Source organism: Sminthopsis crassicaudata, chromosome 6 (assembly GCF_048593235.1).
Source record: "Sminthopsis crassicaudata isolate SCR6 chromosome 6, ASM4859323v1, whole genome shotgun sequence".
Taxonomy (NCBI): domain Eukaryota; kingdom Metazoa; phylum Chordata; class Mammalia; order Dasyuromorphia; family Dasyuridae; genus Sminthopsis; species Sminthopsis crassicaudata.
The window spans coordinates 70,408,354-70,425,244 of NC_133622.1; the positions used below are offsets into that span (position 1 = coordinate 70,408,354).

At 35.2% G+C, this 16,891-nt stretch overlaps 1 protein-coding gene across 5 annotated transcripts in view; it reads right to left on the reverse strand.

Moving 5' to 3' along the window:
- The window catches only part of INPP4B (inositol polyphosphate-4-phosphatase type II B), a 910,680-nt gene that overhangs the window by 297,453 nt on the left and 596,336 nt on the right, over window positions 1–16,891 (reverse strand). The window contains exon 10 of one of the 5 annotated variants that reach the window (XM_074275067.1): window positions 15,669–15,731. The exons of 3 other annotated variants lie outside the window; for them this stretch is intronic. In XM_074275067.1, the coding sequence (XP_074131168.1) occupies window positions 15,669–15,731 (63 nt within the window). Of the gene's footprint in view, window positions 1–15,542; window positions 15,732–16,891 lie in introns of all 5 variants that reach the window. One more of the 5 variants, XM_074275072.1, reaches the window with a different exon arrangement.

The following is a 16,891-nucleotide window of genomic DNA, read 5'->3' on the forward strand; positions in this document are numbered from 1 at the left end:
ACCTTAGTTTTGAGGTCTGCCATTACAGAAAACAAGACTGATTCACCTTTCATTTAACCTCTTCAAATTTTTGAAGACTCTACTATATTGTCTCCCATTTTCCAAATAAAATATCCCCAATTCCTTCAAGCATTCCTTGGATGATATGATTTCAAGAATGCTAAACTTTTTTTTTTTTCCTTTTAATTTGTTCAGGACACATTCAAGTTTATTAATGTCTCTCCTAAAAGACTATAACCAGACTGAGCAATTTATTTACTGGGATAGACCAATGTATGAGTTAACTAGAACCACTTTTGCTTTGGTTCCTATTTTTTTGAACAAATATGGAGTCTAAGATTGGATGAGTTTGGGGGACTATGACTACTCACATAATGAACATAGCCTAAGTTCATATGGATTGCATATACTCTTGAGATAATGGCTTAAAGTTTACTGTTTCTCTGATTTATTTTGTTTTCCATCCAGTGCTTGCAAAATATTTTAGAAATTTGGAATTTCTCCAAATTCAGTGCATGTCTAGGAATCAAAAAATGGGTGACAAGGATCTCTAATACTCATGTTACCAATATTTATATGTGTGTGTGTGTGTATGTGTGTGTGTGTGTGTGTGTGTGTATGAGGCATATAGATAAGATATGTTTTTTTAAACATAGGATGGCTTGAAACCAATAAAACCCCAGGGCCATTTTCACAATAACTGCAGCTATATGAGAAGCTGATTTTTTTTTAAAACCCAACTTCAATTCTTTACATTTTTTCCTCTTGTAGGTTTTTTTCTGAACATTCCATCCTGCTGAGGCCATTTTGATGCTGTCTTCCTTTGTTTTAGTCATGCCTTCCAGGCTTGTCAAAAATAAATTTGATAAGAATTCTTTCATCCAAGTCATTGTTTAAAATGATAAAAAAGAACACGGTTGAGTACAATGCCCCTCAGGAGGCCACCGAGGGCACTCTTCCAAGCTCCCATTGATCATTCTTGATATAAGGCTATTCAAAAACAGAAAATTTAGTCAGTCTACTTCTCTAATTCATTCTCTAAAATATCATGACAGATTTTTCAAGTTTTTATATAAGCACTAAATGTTCTAAATGTTCACAAATCAGTCACTTAGTAATTCATACTAGAATAAACAAGAATTAATATCAAGTTCACAAATATAATCAGTTTACCCTTCTCCAAAGTTGTTTTTCACAGTCAGGGGCATGTTATCTAGTTTTGGGGCATATCTCCTGTTTTCCATAAGGAAATATGCAACAGATATAGAGAAGAAAGAAATCTTGTAGATAATGAATATAAACAGTGGGAATGTTTATTGAATTAAAGGTTAGGTTATAGAGACCTAGTTTCATATGAAATGGAAAATATAAATGATAAAGATTTATTCCTTTTTTTTTTTTTTCAGCTTGTGATACGTGCTAAAATAAGAAGTAACTGGATTTGGAATAAGAAAACTAACAAACAAGTTATTTTCTATTATCTTGGGAAAAGTCACCTCCTCTCTCTGCAGGTATACTCATATATAAAATGAGAGAGTTTGACCAGATGATCTCTGAGCTTTCTTCCAAACTTATGATCTAGTAATATGTTATCAGTCAGTCTCATTGGCTCTAAAATGAAATAGCACGTCTTCCACATTGACATTTAAGGTCCTCCATAATATGACTCTCTTCCCTGTCCTTCAAGTCTTATTTCCCATAACCTGCCCTCAGAGGATCTCCACTTCAGTCAAATTGGCCTCCTAGGTATCTGCTCTCCATAATATTCCAGTTTTTTGTACTACTGGATGAATCCATGTCTGCAATATTTTCTTTCCTTGTTCCCATCTACTAGAACTAGAATTCCGATACTTCAAGACACAGTTCATATGTTGTCTATGCAAGATTATTTCTATGCTACTAATTTTTCTTTGAGCATTTAGAAACATAAGCAAAATCAAAAGTCTGAAAGAGACACTTCAAAAATAGATGAGTAAAGGACTTCCGGCCAAGATGGCGGCGTGGAGGCAGACAGCTGCTTGAACTCCGCGCTTTCTCTCAAGACTTACTTCATGACAAGCCTCAGAGTTAATGCTTGACCAGAAAAGAAACCCACAAATATTCACCAACAGAAGACATCCTTGAAATTCGCCAGAGAAGGTCTGTGTTTGCTCGGGGGAGGGTCGAACAGACTGGGCGCAGACTGAGGGCAGGCAGCTCACACAGCTCAGACCAGAGGGGGAGGCATACGATCTCTGCTGTTTCTCTGAAAAGGCTTTTACCCCAGTGTGGATGTTCCATTTTGGCAGCAAGCCAGGAGCAACAGAGAGGGTGTAAACACAGGAGGTGAAGATTAAAACCCCAGAAAGCTAGCATCTCTCGGAACCGGCCACCCCTACCCCCACCTGGACTGACAAAGCGCGTTCTCAGAGCCTCAGAGCGCAGACGCAGTGCAGCCATCACTTTCCTGTTAGTGGCTCTCTGCTGCCCTATCCCCAGTCTGTAGAGGAAGCCCATAAACACCATCCAGCCCCATCCCCCCCAAAACAGACCTATTGTTTCTCTTGTCAATTTGTTTTCTTTGATTCAGCTCTTGACAAAATGAACAAAAAATTCAAAATACAGCTTCTGTATGGAGAGAGAGCAGACTTCAAATACTGAGGAGACTAAAAACAGACTGTCCCCAGAGGAATCCCCTAAGGGGATGTGATCTGCTCCTCAATACAAAAGAATCTCAGAGGAAATCAAAAAGGCTCTTGCAAGAGAGCTAGAAGAGAAATGGGAAAAGGAAAGGGAAGCTTGGCAAGAGAGCCTGGAGAAGTTATCCAGAGTGGATAAAGAGATCAAATCATTGAGAAATAAAATTAGTGAATTAGAAAAGGCAAACAATTCCAAGGAAAACAGGATTAGTGAATTGGAAAAGATAAACAACTCCAAGGAAAACAGGATTATTGAGCTGGAAAAGGTAAACAACTCCAAGGAAAACGGGATTAATGAGCTGGATAAAGAAATAAGCTCTCTAAAAAATAAAATGGAAAAAAAATTCCATAGAAGAAAAAAACTCACTTAAAAACACAATTGGACAATTACAAAAAGATATAAAAAAAGTGAGTGAGAAAATACATCATTGAAAATTAGACTGGAACAAGTAGAAATGAATGACTCAAGGAGAAATCAAGAGGTAGTCAAGCAAAACAGAGAAAGGAAACAATTGAAAAGAATGTTAAGTACCTTATTAGAAAGACAATAGACCTGGAAAACAGATCCAGGAGAGACAATTTGAGAATAATCGGACTCCCTGAAAAATGTGAGGAAAAAAAGAGCTTGGACACTATTTTCGAGGAAATTATCAAAGAGAACTGCCCAGATGTTTTGGAAACAGAGGGTAAAATAGATATTGAAAAAATTCATCCATCACCTACTGAAAGGGACCCTAAAATCAAAATGCCAAGAAATATACTGGCCAAGTTCAAGAACCATCAGACAAAGGAAAAAATATTGGAAGCTGCTAGAAAAAATCAATTCAGATATGGTGGAGCCACAATAAGAATAATCCAGGATCTAGCAGCTTCTACATTAAAAGAACGAAGGGCCTGGAATATGATATTCCAAAACCAGACCTACATAAAATGTTTGATCTTCAAATACAGAACTCAAGAGATTTCTAAAAAGGTAAAAAGAAATCTTGAGAACTATACTTCTGCCAAAAAAATATGTAAAGAACATATGTACAATTTGTCTTAGAAACTAGAGGTGGAAAGGAAATTATATCATAAAAAAGTGTAAAGTGGTGGTACTACATCTCATGAAGAGGCAAAGGTAACCTATTATATCTGAGAGAAAGAAAGGAGGGAGATGAACATAGTGTGTATCAATAGACATATTCGATTTATGGTGAAACTTCTTCCACTTCATTGAAAAGTGAAAGGGAAGGAGTAAGCTAAGGGGAAGGGAATACAGAAATTGTGAGGAAAAGGGGTAAAATAGGAAGAGGAACTTTAAGGTGGGGGAGGGATAGTAAAAAGGGAGGGCTGTGAAAAGCAAGTGGTGTTCACAAGTTTAATACTGGGTAGGGGGGTAAGAGGGAAGGAAAGGGGAAAAGCATAAGCAGGGCTTAATAGGATGGCAGGCAATATAGAATTAGTCCTTTTAACCATAAATGTGAATGGGGCAAACTGCCTCATAAAGAGGAAGTAGTTAGCAGACTAGATTAAAAGTCAGAATCCTACTATATGTTGTTTACAGGAAACACACTTGAAACAGGGTGATACATTCAAACTAAAAGTAAAAGGGTGGAGCAGAATCTATTATGCTTCAGGCAAAACCAAAAAAGCAGGAGTAGCCATCCTCATCTCAGATCAAGCAAAAACAAAAATTGATCTAATTAAAAGAAATAAGGAAGGGCATTATATCCTGCTAAAGGGCAGCATCAATAATGAAGCAGTATCAATATTAAACATATATGCACCAAGTGGTGCAGCATCTAAATTCTTAAAAGAGAAATTAAGAGCGCTGCAAGAAGAAATAGACAGCAGAACTATAATAGTGGGAGATCTCAATCTTGCACTCTCAGAATTAGATAAATCAAACCACAAAATAAATAAGAAAGAAGTCAAAGAGGTAAATAGAATACTAGAAAAGTTTGATATGATAGATCTTTGGCAAAAGCTAAATGGAGACAGAAAGGAGTATACTTTCTTCTCAGCAGTTCATGGAACCTATACAAAAATTGATCATATACTAGGGCATAAAAACCTCAAAATCAAATGCAGTAAGGCAGAAATAGTAAATGAATCCTTTTCAGACCACAATGCAATCAAAATTACATTTAATAAAAAGCCAGGGGAAAATAGACCAAAAAATAATTGGAAACTAAATAATCTTCTTATACTAAAGAATGATTGGGTAAAACAGCAAATCATAGACATAATTAATAACTTCACCCAAGAAAATGACAATAATGAGACATCATACCAAAATGTGTGGGATACAGCCAAAGCAGTAATAAAGGGAAGTTTTATATCTCTACAGGCCTACTTGCATAAAATAGAGAAAGAGAGGGCCAACGAATTGGGCTTACAACTAAAAAGAGAAAGAAATTAAAAACCCCAGACAAACACAAAACTTGAAATTCAAAAAATAAAAGGTGAGATTAATAAAATTGAAAGTAAAAAAACTATTGAATTAATTAATAAAACTAAGAGTTGGTTCTATGAAAAAACCAACAAAATAGACAAACCTTTAGTAAACCTGATGTAAAAAAGGAAAGAGAAAAAGCAAATTGTTAGTCTTGAAAATGAAAAGGGTGAACTCACCACTAATGAAGAGGAAATTAGAACAATAGTTAGGAGCTACTTTGCTCAACTTTATGCCAATCAATTCGATAACAAATGAAATGGAAGAATACCTTCAAAAATATAGCTTGCCCAGATTAACAGAGGAAGAAGTAAGTAGTCTAAATAGTCCCATCTCAGAAAAAGAAATAGACCAAGCTATTAACCAACTTCCTAAGAAAAAGTCCCCAGGACCAGATGGATTTACAGGTGAATTCTACCAAACATTTTAAGAACAACTAACTCCAATGCTATGTAAACTATTTGAAAAAATAGGGATTGAAGGAGTCCTACCAAATTCCTTCTATGACACAGACATGGTACTGATACCTAAACCAGGTAGATCGAAAACTGAGAAAGAAAATTATAGACCAAAATAGACTTCAGAAAATCATCCCCAGGATAATACAATATGACCAAGTGGGATTTATACCAGGAATGCAGGGCTGCTTTAATATTAGGAAAACTATTAGTATAATTGACCATATTAATAATCAAATTAATAAAAACCATATGATCATCTCAATAGATGCAGAAAAAGCATTTGATAAAATCCAACATCCATTCCTACTAAAAACGCTTGAGAGTATAGGAATAAATAGACTATTCCTTAAAATAATAAGGAGCATATATTTAAAACCTTCAGTAAACATCATATGTAATGGCAATAAACTAGAACCTTTCCCTGTAAGATCAGGAGTGAAACAAGGTTGCCCACTATCACCATTACTATTCAATATAGTACTAGAAACTCTAGCCTTGGCAATAAGAGCCGAGAAAGAGATTCAAGGAATTAGAGTAGGAAATGAGGAAATCAAATTATCACTTTTCGCAGATGACATGATGCTATACTTAAAGAACCCCAAAGACTCTGTTAAAAAGCTATTAGAAATAATTCAGAATTTTAGCAAAGTTGCAGGATACAAAATAAATCCACATAAATCCTCAGCATTTTTATACATTACCAACACAATCCAACAGCAAGAGATACAAAGAGAAATTCCATTCAAAATAATGGTCGATAGTATAAAATATTTGGGAATATATCTACCAAAGGAGAGTCAGGAATTATATGAGCAAAATTACAAAACACTTGCCACAAAAATAAAGTCAGATTTAAATAATTGGAAAGACATTCAGTGTTCTTGGATAGGCCAAGCCAATATAATTAAGATGACAATACTCCCTAAGCTAATCTATTTTAGTGCTATACCAATCAGACTTCCAAGAAACTATTTTAATAACCTAGAAAAAATAACAGAATTCATATGAAACAACAAAAGGTCGAGAATTTCAAGAGAAGTAATGAAAAAATAATTAAGTGAAGGTGGTCTAGCTGTACCTGATCTAGAACTGTATTATAAAGCAACAGTCACCAAAACCATTTGGTATTGGCTAAGAAATAGACTAGTTGATCAGTGGCATAAGTTAGGTTCACAGGGCAAGATAATGAATAAAAATAGCATTCTAGTGTTTGACAAACACAAAGATCCCAAATTTTGGGATAAGAATTCATTATTTGACAAAAACTGCTGGGAAAACTGGAAATTAGTATGGCAGAAACTAGGCATGGATCCACATTTAACACCACATACTAAGATTAGATCAAAATGGGTCCAAGATTTAGGCATAAAGAACGAACTCATAAATAAATTGGAGGAACATGGGATGGTTTACCTCTCAGACTTGTGGAGGAGGAAGGAGTTTGTGTCCAAGGGAGAACTAGAGACCATTATTGATCACAAAATAGAAAATTTTGATTACACCAAATTAAAAAGTTTCTGCACAAACAAAACTAATGCAAACAAGATTAGAAGGGAAGTAATAAATTGGGAAAATATTTTTACAGTTAAAGGTTCTGATAAAGGCCTCATCTCCAAAATATACAGAGAATTGACTTTAATTTATAAGAAATCAAGCCATTCTCCAATTGATAAATGGTCAAAGGATATGAACAGACAATTTTCAGATGATGAAATTAAAACTATTTCCACTCATATGAAAGAGTGTTCCAAATCACTATTGATCAGAGAAATGCAAATTAAGACAACTCTGAGATATCATTACACACCTGTCAGATTGGCTAAGATGACAGGAACAAATAACGATGAATTTTGGAGGGGCTGTGGGAAAACTGGGACACGGATGCATTGTTGGTGGAGTTGTGAAAGAATCCAACCATTCTGGAGAGCAATCTGGAATTATGCCTAAAAAGTTATCAAACTGTGCATGCCCTTTGACCCAGCTGTACTACTACTGGGCTTATACCCAAGGAAATACTAAAGAAGGGAAAGGGACCTGTATGTGCCAAAATGTTTGTGGCAGCCCTTTTCATAGTGGCTAGAAACTGGAAGATGAATGGATGTCCATCAATTGGAGAATGGTTGGGTAAATTATGGTATATGAATGTTATGGAATATTATTGTTCTGTAAGAAATGACCAACAGGAGGAATACAGAGAGGCTTGGAGAGACTTACATCAACTGATGCTGAGTGAAACGAGCAGAACCAGAAGATCATTATACACTTCAACAATGATACTGTTCGAGGATGTATTCTGATGGAAGTGGATATCTTCAACATAGAGAAGAGCTAATCCAATTCCAATTGATCAATGATGGACAGAATCAGCTAAATCCAGAAAAGGAACACTGGGAAATGACTGTAAACTGTTATTTTTACCTTCTGAATCCAATTCTTCCTGCGCAACAAGAAATTTGGTTCTACACACATATATTGTATCTAGAATATATTATAATATATTTAACATGTATAAGACTGCCTGCCATCTGGGGGGAGGGGGTTGAGGGAGGAAGGGAATAAATCTGAACAGAAGTAAGTGCAAGGGATAATGTTGTAAAAAATTACCCATGCATATGTACTGTCAAAAAAAAAGTTATAATTATAAAATAAAATTAAAAAAAAATAGGTGAGTAAAGAGTAGTACTCTTATGAATGAAGGGGAATAAATGCCATAGAATAATGTATTTTCATGGATTCTTAAGCTGTAAATTGCACAATAATCTAGGTTCTAGGAAGCAGTCAGTTCTAGGTGTGAATATATTTGTGATTTTGGGTTTGTTGTAAATGCTATTTTTACCTAATTTTTAAAAGAGTGTGTGGGGTGTGTGTGTGTGTGTGTGTGTGTGTGTGTGTGTGTGTGCATCACCAAACCAAATCCAAATGTGAGATTCAAGCATTATCTCCATTATAAGACCTGCTTCTTGTGTGCCTCTTTTATGTAAGAAAATTTGCACCATTCTATCTCTCCCTTCCCCTTTTCCCAGTGCATCTCTTTTTCTCAACCTTTCATTTTTTTAATGAGATCATCCCAACATAATTGAATCACACCTGTACTATCTGCCTCCTAACTCCTAAGGAGAATAAAATTCTCAGGAATTAAAAGTATCATTTTCTCATGTAGGAATGTAAACAGTTTAACTCCATTGAGTCATTGATGAGAAGCTATTCATAATTACCTTTTCATTTTTTTCAAGTCTTCTGTTTGAATATCAAAATTTCTTTTCAGCTCTGGTTTTTTCATCAGGTGTTCTTGGATGTTCTTAATTTTTCTAGATGGGTTATTTTTGTTTACAATTCTAATTTCTTTGCCCTCCAGAATACCAATACCTCTGACCCTTTGACATGGAAGCTGCTAGATCTTATGTGATCCTAACTATGGCTCCATAATATTTTAATTATTTTTTCTGGCTGTTTACAATATTTTCTCCTTAATCTGGGAACTCCGGTATTTGGCTATAATATTTCTGGTAGTTTTCAATTTGGAATATCTTCCAGAAAATTAGTGGATTCTTTCAAATTCCATTTTACCCTCTTGATCTAAGATATCAAAACAGTTTTCCTTGGTAGTTTTTTTGAAATATGATGTCCAAGATCTTTTTTTTTTTTTTTAAATCATGACTTTCAGGTAGTTTAACAATTTTAACATGACTTCTTATTGATCTGTTTTCCAGGCCAGTTGTTTTACTAATAACATACTCCACATTTTCTATTTTTTTCATTCTTTAGACTTTATTTGATTCTTTCTGGAAGTCTTATGATTCATTAGGTTCCACTGGCCCAGTTCTAATTTTTAAGAATTACTTTCCTCTGTGAGCTCTTGTATCTCTTTTACCATTTCGCCAACTCTTTTTAAATAATTTTTTCTTCAGTGAATTGTTGTACCTCCTTTCCATTTATCATATTTTGCTTTTTAAGGAGTTCTTTTCTTCAGTGACTTTTTGTGCCTTTTTTATTATTAGGCTAATTCTGCTTTTTGAGTTGATATTTTCTTTAGTATTTTTGTGTCTCTTTTGCTAAATTGTTAATTCTCTTTTCATAATTTTCTTGCATCTCCTATTTCTTTGCCCATTTTCTTCTACTATTCTATTTTTTACTTTAACTCTTCTAGGAATTTTTTTCAATTTTGGGAATTTTTTCTTTAAGACTTTGCTTCTAGTTGTTTTCACATTGCTTATTTTCCCAACATTTATTTCATTTTTTAAATTATTATACCTTTGTATTTACAAAACATATGCATGAGTAGTTTTTTCAAGCAATGATTCTAATAAAACCTATTCAAATTTCCCCCTTCCTTCCCCCTTCCCCTCCCCCAGATGACAGGTAGTCCATCATATTAAATATGTTAAAATATATGTTAAATCCAATATATGTATACATATACATATTTATACAGTTATCTTGCTGCACAAGAAAAATTGGATGTAAAAAGAAAAAAAAAACCTAAGAAGGAAAACAAAAATTCAAGCAAACTAACAGAAAGAGTGAAAATGCTATGTTGTGGTCCACATTCATTTCTCATAGTCCTCTTTCTAGGTATAGATGGCTCTCTTCATTACTGAACTGGTTTGAATCATCTCGTTGTTGAAAAGAGCCACATCCATCAGAATTGATCATTGTATAGTTTTATTGTTGCCATGTACAATGATCTCCTGGTTCTGCTCATTTCACTCAGCATCAGTTTATCTAGGTCTCTCCAGGCTTCTCTGAAATCATTTTTTACTTAACCATAATATTCCATAACATTCATATGCCACAATTTATTCAGCCACTCTCTACTTGATGGGCATCTATTCAGTTTTCAGTTTCTAGCCACTACAAAGAGGGCTGCCATAAACATTTTGGCACATACAGGTCCTTTTCCCTTCTTTATGATCTCTTCTGGATTTAAGCCCAGTAGTAACACTGCTGGATCAAAGGGTATGTGCACAGTTGATAACTTTTGGAGCATAGTTCTAAACTACTCTCCAGAACGTTTGGATCCATTCACAGTTCCATCAACAATGTATCAGTGTCCCAGTTTTCCCACATCCCCTCCAACATTTGTCACTGTCTTTTCCTCTTCTGAGAGGTGTATAGTGGTATCTTGGAATTGTCTTAATTTGAATTTCCCTGATCAATGATTTGAAACATTTTTCATATGACTTGAAATTGTTTCAATTTCTTCATCTGACATTGTCTGTTCATATCCTTTGACCATTTATCAACTGGAGAATGGTTTGATTTCTTATAAATTTGAGTCAATTCTCTGTATAATTTGGAAATGAGGCCTTTATCAGAACCCAAAGTTTATTTCTTAGTCTTCCCTATCACCACAGCAGCTTTTTATAGTGTTCTTTTTTGTACTGTTTTCTCATTCCAGCCCATTTCTTGATCTTGACCTTGTGAAGTGACCTTGACCTCTGCTCTCTTAGGGATGGAGAGGTGCTAAGGCAAGTTTCAGGATTTTTCCTGCTCTTCTTTTCAGAGCTAGTTCTTGGACCCTGCAAGTTTTCAGTACTTCCAAGTTCTGGGAAAGTTGTGGTCACTACTCTTCTAATCTGTTCTTTGGTCTTTACTCAGGAAGCATTTTTGCTTCCTTCTAGTAACAAGTGCCATTGCTCTTATTGGCTTTGGAAGTGGGACCAGAGCCCTTGTTCCCTTGTGACAAGCACTCTTTTCTGTGTGCAACTGCTACCCAGAACTGCTTATGGGCCATACAGTTGCCCATCAGTCCTACCTCCATCCAGTGCCCCCAAAGGGCCCTTGGGAACTTCTGGCTGACCTGCTGTCCAGTCCATTTATTGATTATGAGAGCTGAGAGCTCCCAAAGCTACTACTGCTGTCATGGCCTCCTTTCAAAGTTCACTGCTAGTATGCCTTTCTTGCTCTGGGCTTACATCCACCCCATTGTTGTAGATCTCTCCTGAGAACCTATGAAGCTATCCTAGGCTGGGAAAATGTCTCTCTCTAACCTTCTGTGGGGTCTGACCTGCACAATTTGATCTGAGGAGTTATTTTAAAACTTTCTTGGAGGGGGGTGTTGGAAGAGTTCATCTAGGTCCCAGCTTGTACTCCACTATCTTGGTTCTGCTTAGCCATTCATTTCTATCTCCTCCTTTCAAAAACCTTATACACGGATGTGTCTAGTTTTTTAAAACATACATATACAAACACATGAGGTACACACATATACACACTCATGTGTATGTATGTATTTACATATATATTTTATTCCACAATATTAACATGTTCTGTATTATCTTATCAATTACTGATAATTTAAAATGAAGGGGGAATCTCAAACCAGAGATATTTTTCTGACTACAATGTCATTTTCCATTCACTGAGAATAAGTTTTCCCTGGCTCTGGAACTGAGAGTCAATGTCCACAATAAAGTCTATACTGTTTACTGTCCATCTGACAAGACTTATTCTCCCCCTAAGTTATCTTTGTAAAGTGAGAGGGGCATCCTAAATGGCTTCTGAAATCCTTCCAAGTTCCAGATATTATGATCATTTGATATTAGAATTGGAAGAAATCTCAGACAGCATTTTTCCTACCCCATCCTTTTTTAGCTGCAAAAGGAAACTGAGGTCTAGAAAGCTAAAGTGAGTTGCTCAGATTTAAGTGAGTTTTAGCAGAATCTGCCATGGCAAGAACTCCGCTTTTTCTGATATCCAATCCACCTTCTTTCTATATCTTCATTTTTTTTTTTTTTAATCTAGGGAACACTTTTCAATTCTCTGATTTCATCTGAGAAAAGCCTTCAATTAGTCATTAAAGACCTTTAACACCTTCTAATCTCTTTTTTTAGGGAAGACCCCAGTGTTGGCTAGAGCATCAACAAGGAACCGGAGACAGTGAAAATTCAAAGCTACAATCCTGAATCTGAAATCAAGAGGTTCCTTGTAGTCTTTTTATTAAATTGTTGAGACTAAAAATGAAATGAGTTTTCTGGAAAAGACATTTCTCTCTGGTCTTTGTGTAACCTTTGAAACCACTTCAACCCTGCTAGTCTGAGAACAAACTCAGAACTACTGGGAGGAAGCTGCTTTTGTGGAAGCACAGTATTTTTAACACTGGAAGAGACCTTGATATTATCTAGTCTGACCTCATTTTTACACTTGAAATTGAGGCTAAGTGCCTTGCCCAGGGTCACCTGGGTGCCTAGAGACAGAGCCAGTACCCGGAGAAAATCAGAGCTGAAAATGAGCAGTTTGAAGAATTAATCACTTGATGCTTCTTTAGGTTAATATAGTGTATCACAACACACACTCCAAATAGCTTTTTATCTTTTCATTTTTCCTGTTAAAGGCCTGTGATTGACGTATTCACACAACGATTCTATTAACTAATTACAGGATTATAATAGAATCTAGTAATTCTTTAATTACAGGCTGGTATAGAGTTCTTAACCTACTTTCTGGAATATAATAAAACAACTCCACATTTTCATTCATTCATCATGTGATGAGAATAGAGGATAACCACAGACAGACTTCATATGCTCCTTTTCTCCACACAAAGAAAACCAGGGGAAGGTTATCAATGTATTGGATATGGACCCCTTGCAGAGAATTTGTGAGAGGGATTGGACAAGAATTGCTCAAAATGGGTAGAAAGATGCAAAATATTGTTCCTTCCAGGGATAGTAGGAATTCATTTAATAATGTAGGAAAGGATATTCTCCCCAGAAAATTATTTAGTGTTGACTATAAAGGGCCCAAAAAGATAGATACCCTGAACTGTAAAAGGGAAGATGTTGGAATATGTCAGAGGTCTCTAATCTGGATTCTGTAATTTTGTTTTCATTTTTATAAATGTTTCAACTTAAATTACTTGTATATTTTATATTATGCATTTTAAAATTTTCATAGAAAATGTCAAAAGACTTCTGCAGATTGCCAAAAGTAGGCACAACATTCAAAAAGGGGTTGAGAAGTTTTGGATTAGATGATCTCTAATTTCCATAACTCTACTAAAATCTTATACCTTGGCTTTTGCAATGTCTACATGAATAATTTGGGATTTGGTTCTTAACAGGTAGTATTTAAAAATAGAAAGCAATGGTAGTTTTAAGGATCAAAATGTTCATGGCCATGATTAATTTTATAACATTCCCATCTTTTCTCCAGCAGCCTCTCTGCTGAATTCTATTGTAAAATAGTCCAAGGGGAGACTGCCATTACTCATATATTTCATATACTATATGCTGATATAGATTAGCCTCTAGAGTTAAATTGAAAAAATAATAAAATGTATCACTCACTTTTATATATGTGTGGCTATATGAATTCAGCATCTTATACCAGGAACACTTTCAGATGATGATGACACAAAAAATTAAAATAGTCCTTGTATCCAAGGAGCTTTCCATCACTACCAACTGCTCCTAAAAAATCCTGGATCCTTGAGCAGTATACTGACCACAAAAGAATACTTTGAAGTAGGATGGTATAAAAATACTGGCTTGAAATCATAACTTTGACCAGCATCACACAGCTAGTAACTACCTAAGTCATTTTACTGAGTTACTCTATGTCTACAAAAAGACAGTGGTGAGTGAATGATCTCTAAGATCCCTTCTGACCCATCAATCATTCTATGATCCCTCTCCTTGGGGTCTTTTCCACCAGATTCATGAGTCCAACCAAGATTAGATAGATAGATGTGTGGGATACCAGCAGAATGGAAGGCTCCACAACAAGAACCTTGCCACCTCATGGTAATATTGTGGCACTTAATTATTTAAAATAGTGGAAGTATTATCATTGATTACATATATGTTATTTTTTCTTTCGAGACATTCAGCAGGCTTTTGTTTTTTTTTTTTAATGATTTATGTTTTTATGAATATGGGAATGCCTAAGAGGAAATCTCTCCTACAAATATAGTTCTATAAATGCACAGAAAAATAGTGTTAGAGAGGTGTCTAGGATCCTGAGAGATAGGCTGGATCACCTAGGGTTCACATGGCCATCAGACTTTCTGAATCACAAAAAAATTCTCTATCCATCGTGGTAAGTACCACAAAGGAGAGAAAATTGGGTTTGGAATCAGAAGCCACTGTTACCACATGTAAAATACCAAGGTTCTTCTCCTCTGTAGATCCGTGTTTACTACTCTCTAAAATTTAGATAAAAATATGTACTTGTGATATCACTAGCCATGTGCCGAGTTAAGTAGTGCACTGGCAGGACCACAGGACTTGGAATCAGAAAGTCTCAAATCAAATCTTGCCACTGGCATTTTCTAGCTATGAGATCCTGGGCAAATCAGTTAAGCTCCTTCAACCAGAGTTTCCTCATCTGTAAAATGGAGTTAATAATAGCAACTACCAACTACCTTCCCCGGGTTTTTGTGAGGATAAAAATTGTTAACACATTAAAAAACATTTTGATACAACATTAAAATGTTAATATAAAGGCTATTTTAATGAATTAGTTTGAGGAATTATTTTTTATAAAATTTGAAGAAAAGTGTGTTATAAATTTCAAGCATTCTCTGTATTTAACTTGTTATTATCATTGTACAGTCATTTTTCATCAAATATACTGCCATTTCTTCCTCTAGCTCTTTTTATAAATGAGGAAATTGAGGCAGATGAGATTAAGTGACTTTCCCAAGATCACACAGTAAGTAAATGTCTGAAGTCATATTTGAATTAAGGAAAATGAGTGTTCTTGACTCCAGACTCAGAATTCTATCTAATATGTCTCCAAGTTGCTCATTGCTATATTATTAAATCAATACAATTCAAGTGCATTTGTTTCGACAGCAGGGATGGAAAGAAGGAGTAAGGAAATTAAAGGAAATATATTATCTTATTGTTTTCCAAAGCAAAATGAAATGTTTTTGTTTTTCTTCTTTTGAAATTCAAGCTTAGGAATTTGGAATTTAATTTGATCACAAGGATTTGAATATCATTGAATATCAATGTCACCTACCTACTTCATTGCTGGAGCTAATGCAGCAAAGTGACATTATCTGTGAACATTGATGGAGGCAGTCGGGTCTATGGTTCCCACTTGTGGGTGATGATGTGGCTGAGGGGGATTTTCAAGGTTAATCACCTGCTCTGAGGTCTTGATTTCCACTTCCCTGGGGACGTTAACTTGATGCCCATCTCAATATACCTAAGAAATTGTGCTAGTGTTATTTAAAAATTTAGCTCTAAAAAAATACAGAACACACAAAAACCACTATTGATCGCCTGTCTGAGTTCTTGTGCTAGTTTTCAGAATGATTCAAATCTGATTCTAGGTAAGAGAAAAAATAATTCTGGTCACCCTCCATTCCAGGGCTCAGAAATGAAAAGCAGTTAGCCAGTTCAGATGAGAGAAATGATCTCAGAAAGAATGGAGAAGATAAAGTGATGGAATACCAGTGATTCCCTGCCATATTTGTATAACAATTATGGAGACTGGGGCAGGACTTATAAAAAAATGCTCTTCATTTGCAAAGTGCTTCATAATTATTTTTTCTCCACCAATTCTTATAATAAACAACCCTAGAAATTACTTAAATCCTGCTTCCCAGTTTATATAGGAAAAAACCGGTGGGGGAAGAGAGGGGAAGCAAAATGGATTGTTCTGAATCATTTGACTTTTTTAGAACAGTACAATTAATAATTCTTTCCAGGCATAGGGCAATAGAATACATTAAAGAATATATATATATATATATATATATATATATATATATATATAAAATCAAGTTATACTGATATGTATACTTTTTTTGGAAAACTGCTAATAACCATAATGTGTTCACAGTGAAATATGGAACACTCTAGGTCCATATACCAACTAGCTAAGTCCCTATATCATATGATTAGATAAGAGGCTGATACTATAATAGAAAATGCTTTGAATTTGGCATCAAAAAACTTAGGTCTCAATCTTGGTTACATTTCTTATCCCTTGTTGGACCTTGGCCAGGTTATTTCAGTACAAAAGAGGCTCCATTTTCTTGGCTGCTTATAAAATAATGGTGAGGGAGGGGAAACTAAATGATCTCTAAGGCCTCTTCTAGTTCTGATTCACAGAATCATATTGTCAGACACATTGCTAAGTTCTATTATTTCAGCTGATCATAAGATTCTAGAATTAGAGCTGGGGGTGGGGGCAGAAATCGATTTTAGAAGTTTCATCTATGCTAATTCCATAATTTAACATAAGAGAAAAGAGGAACCTAAAAGAATTATGTGACATTTTCACAAGTTCACACAGAAAGGGAGAGAGCTGAGCTTTGAACCTAGGAATATCTTGTCACTTTGCACTTGGCATAATACCTA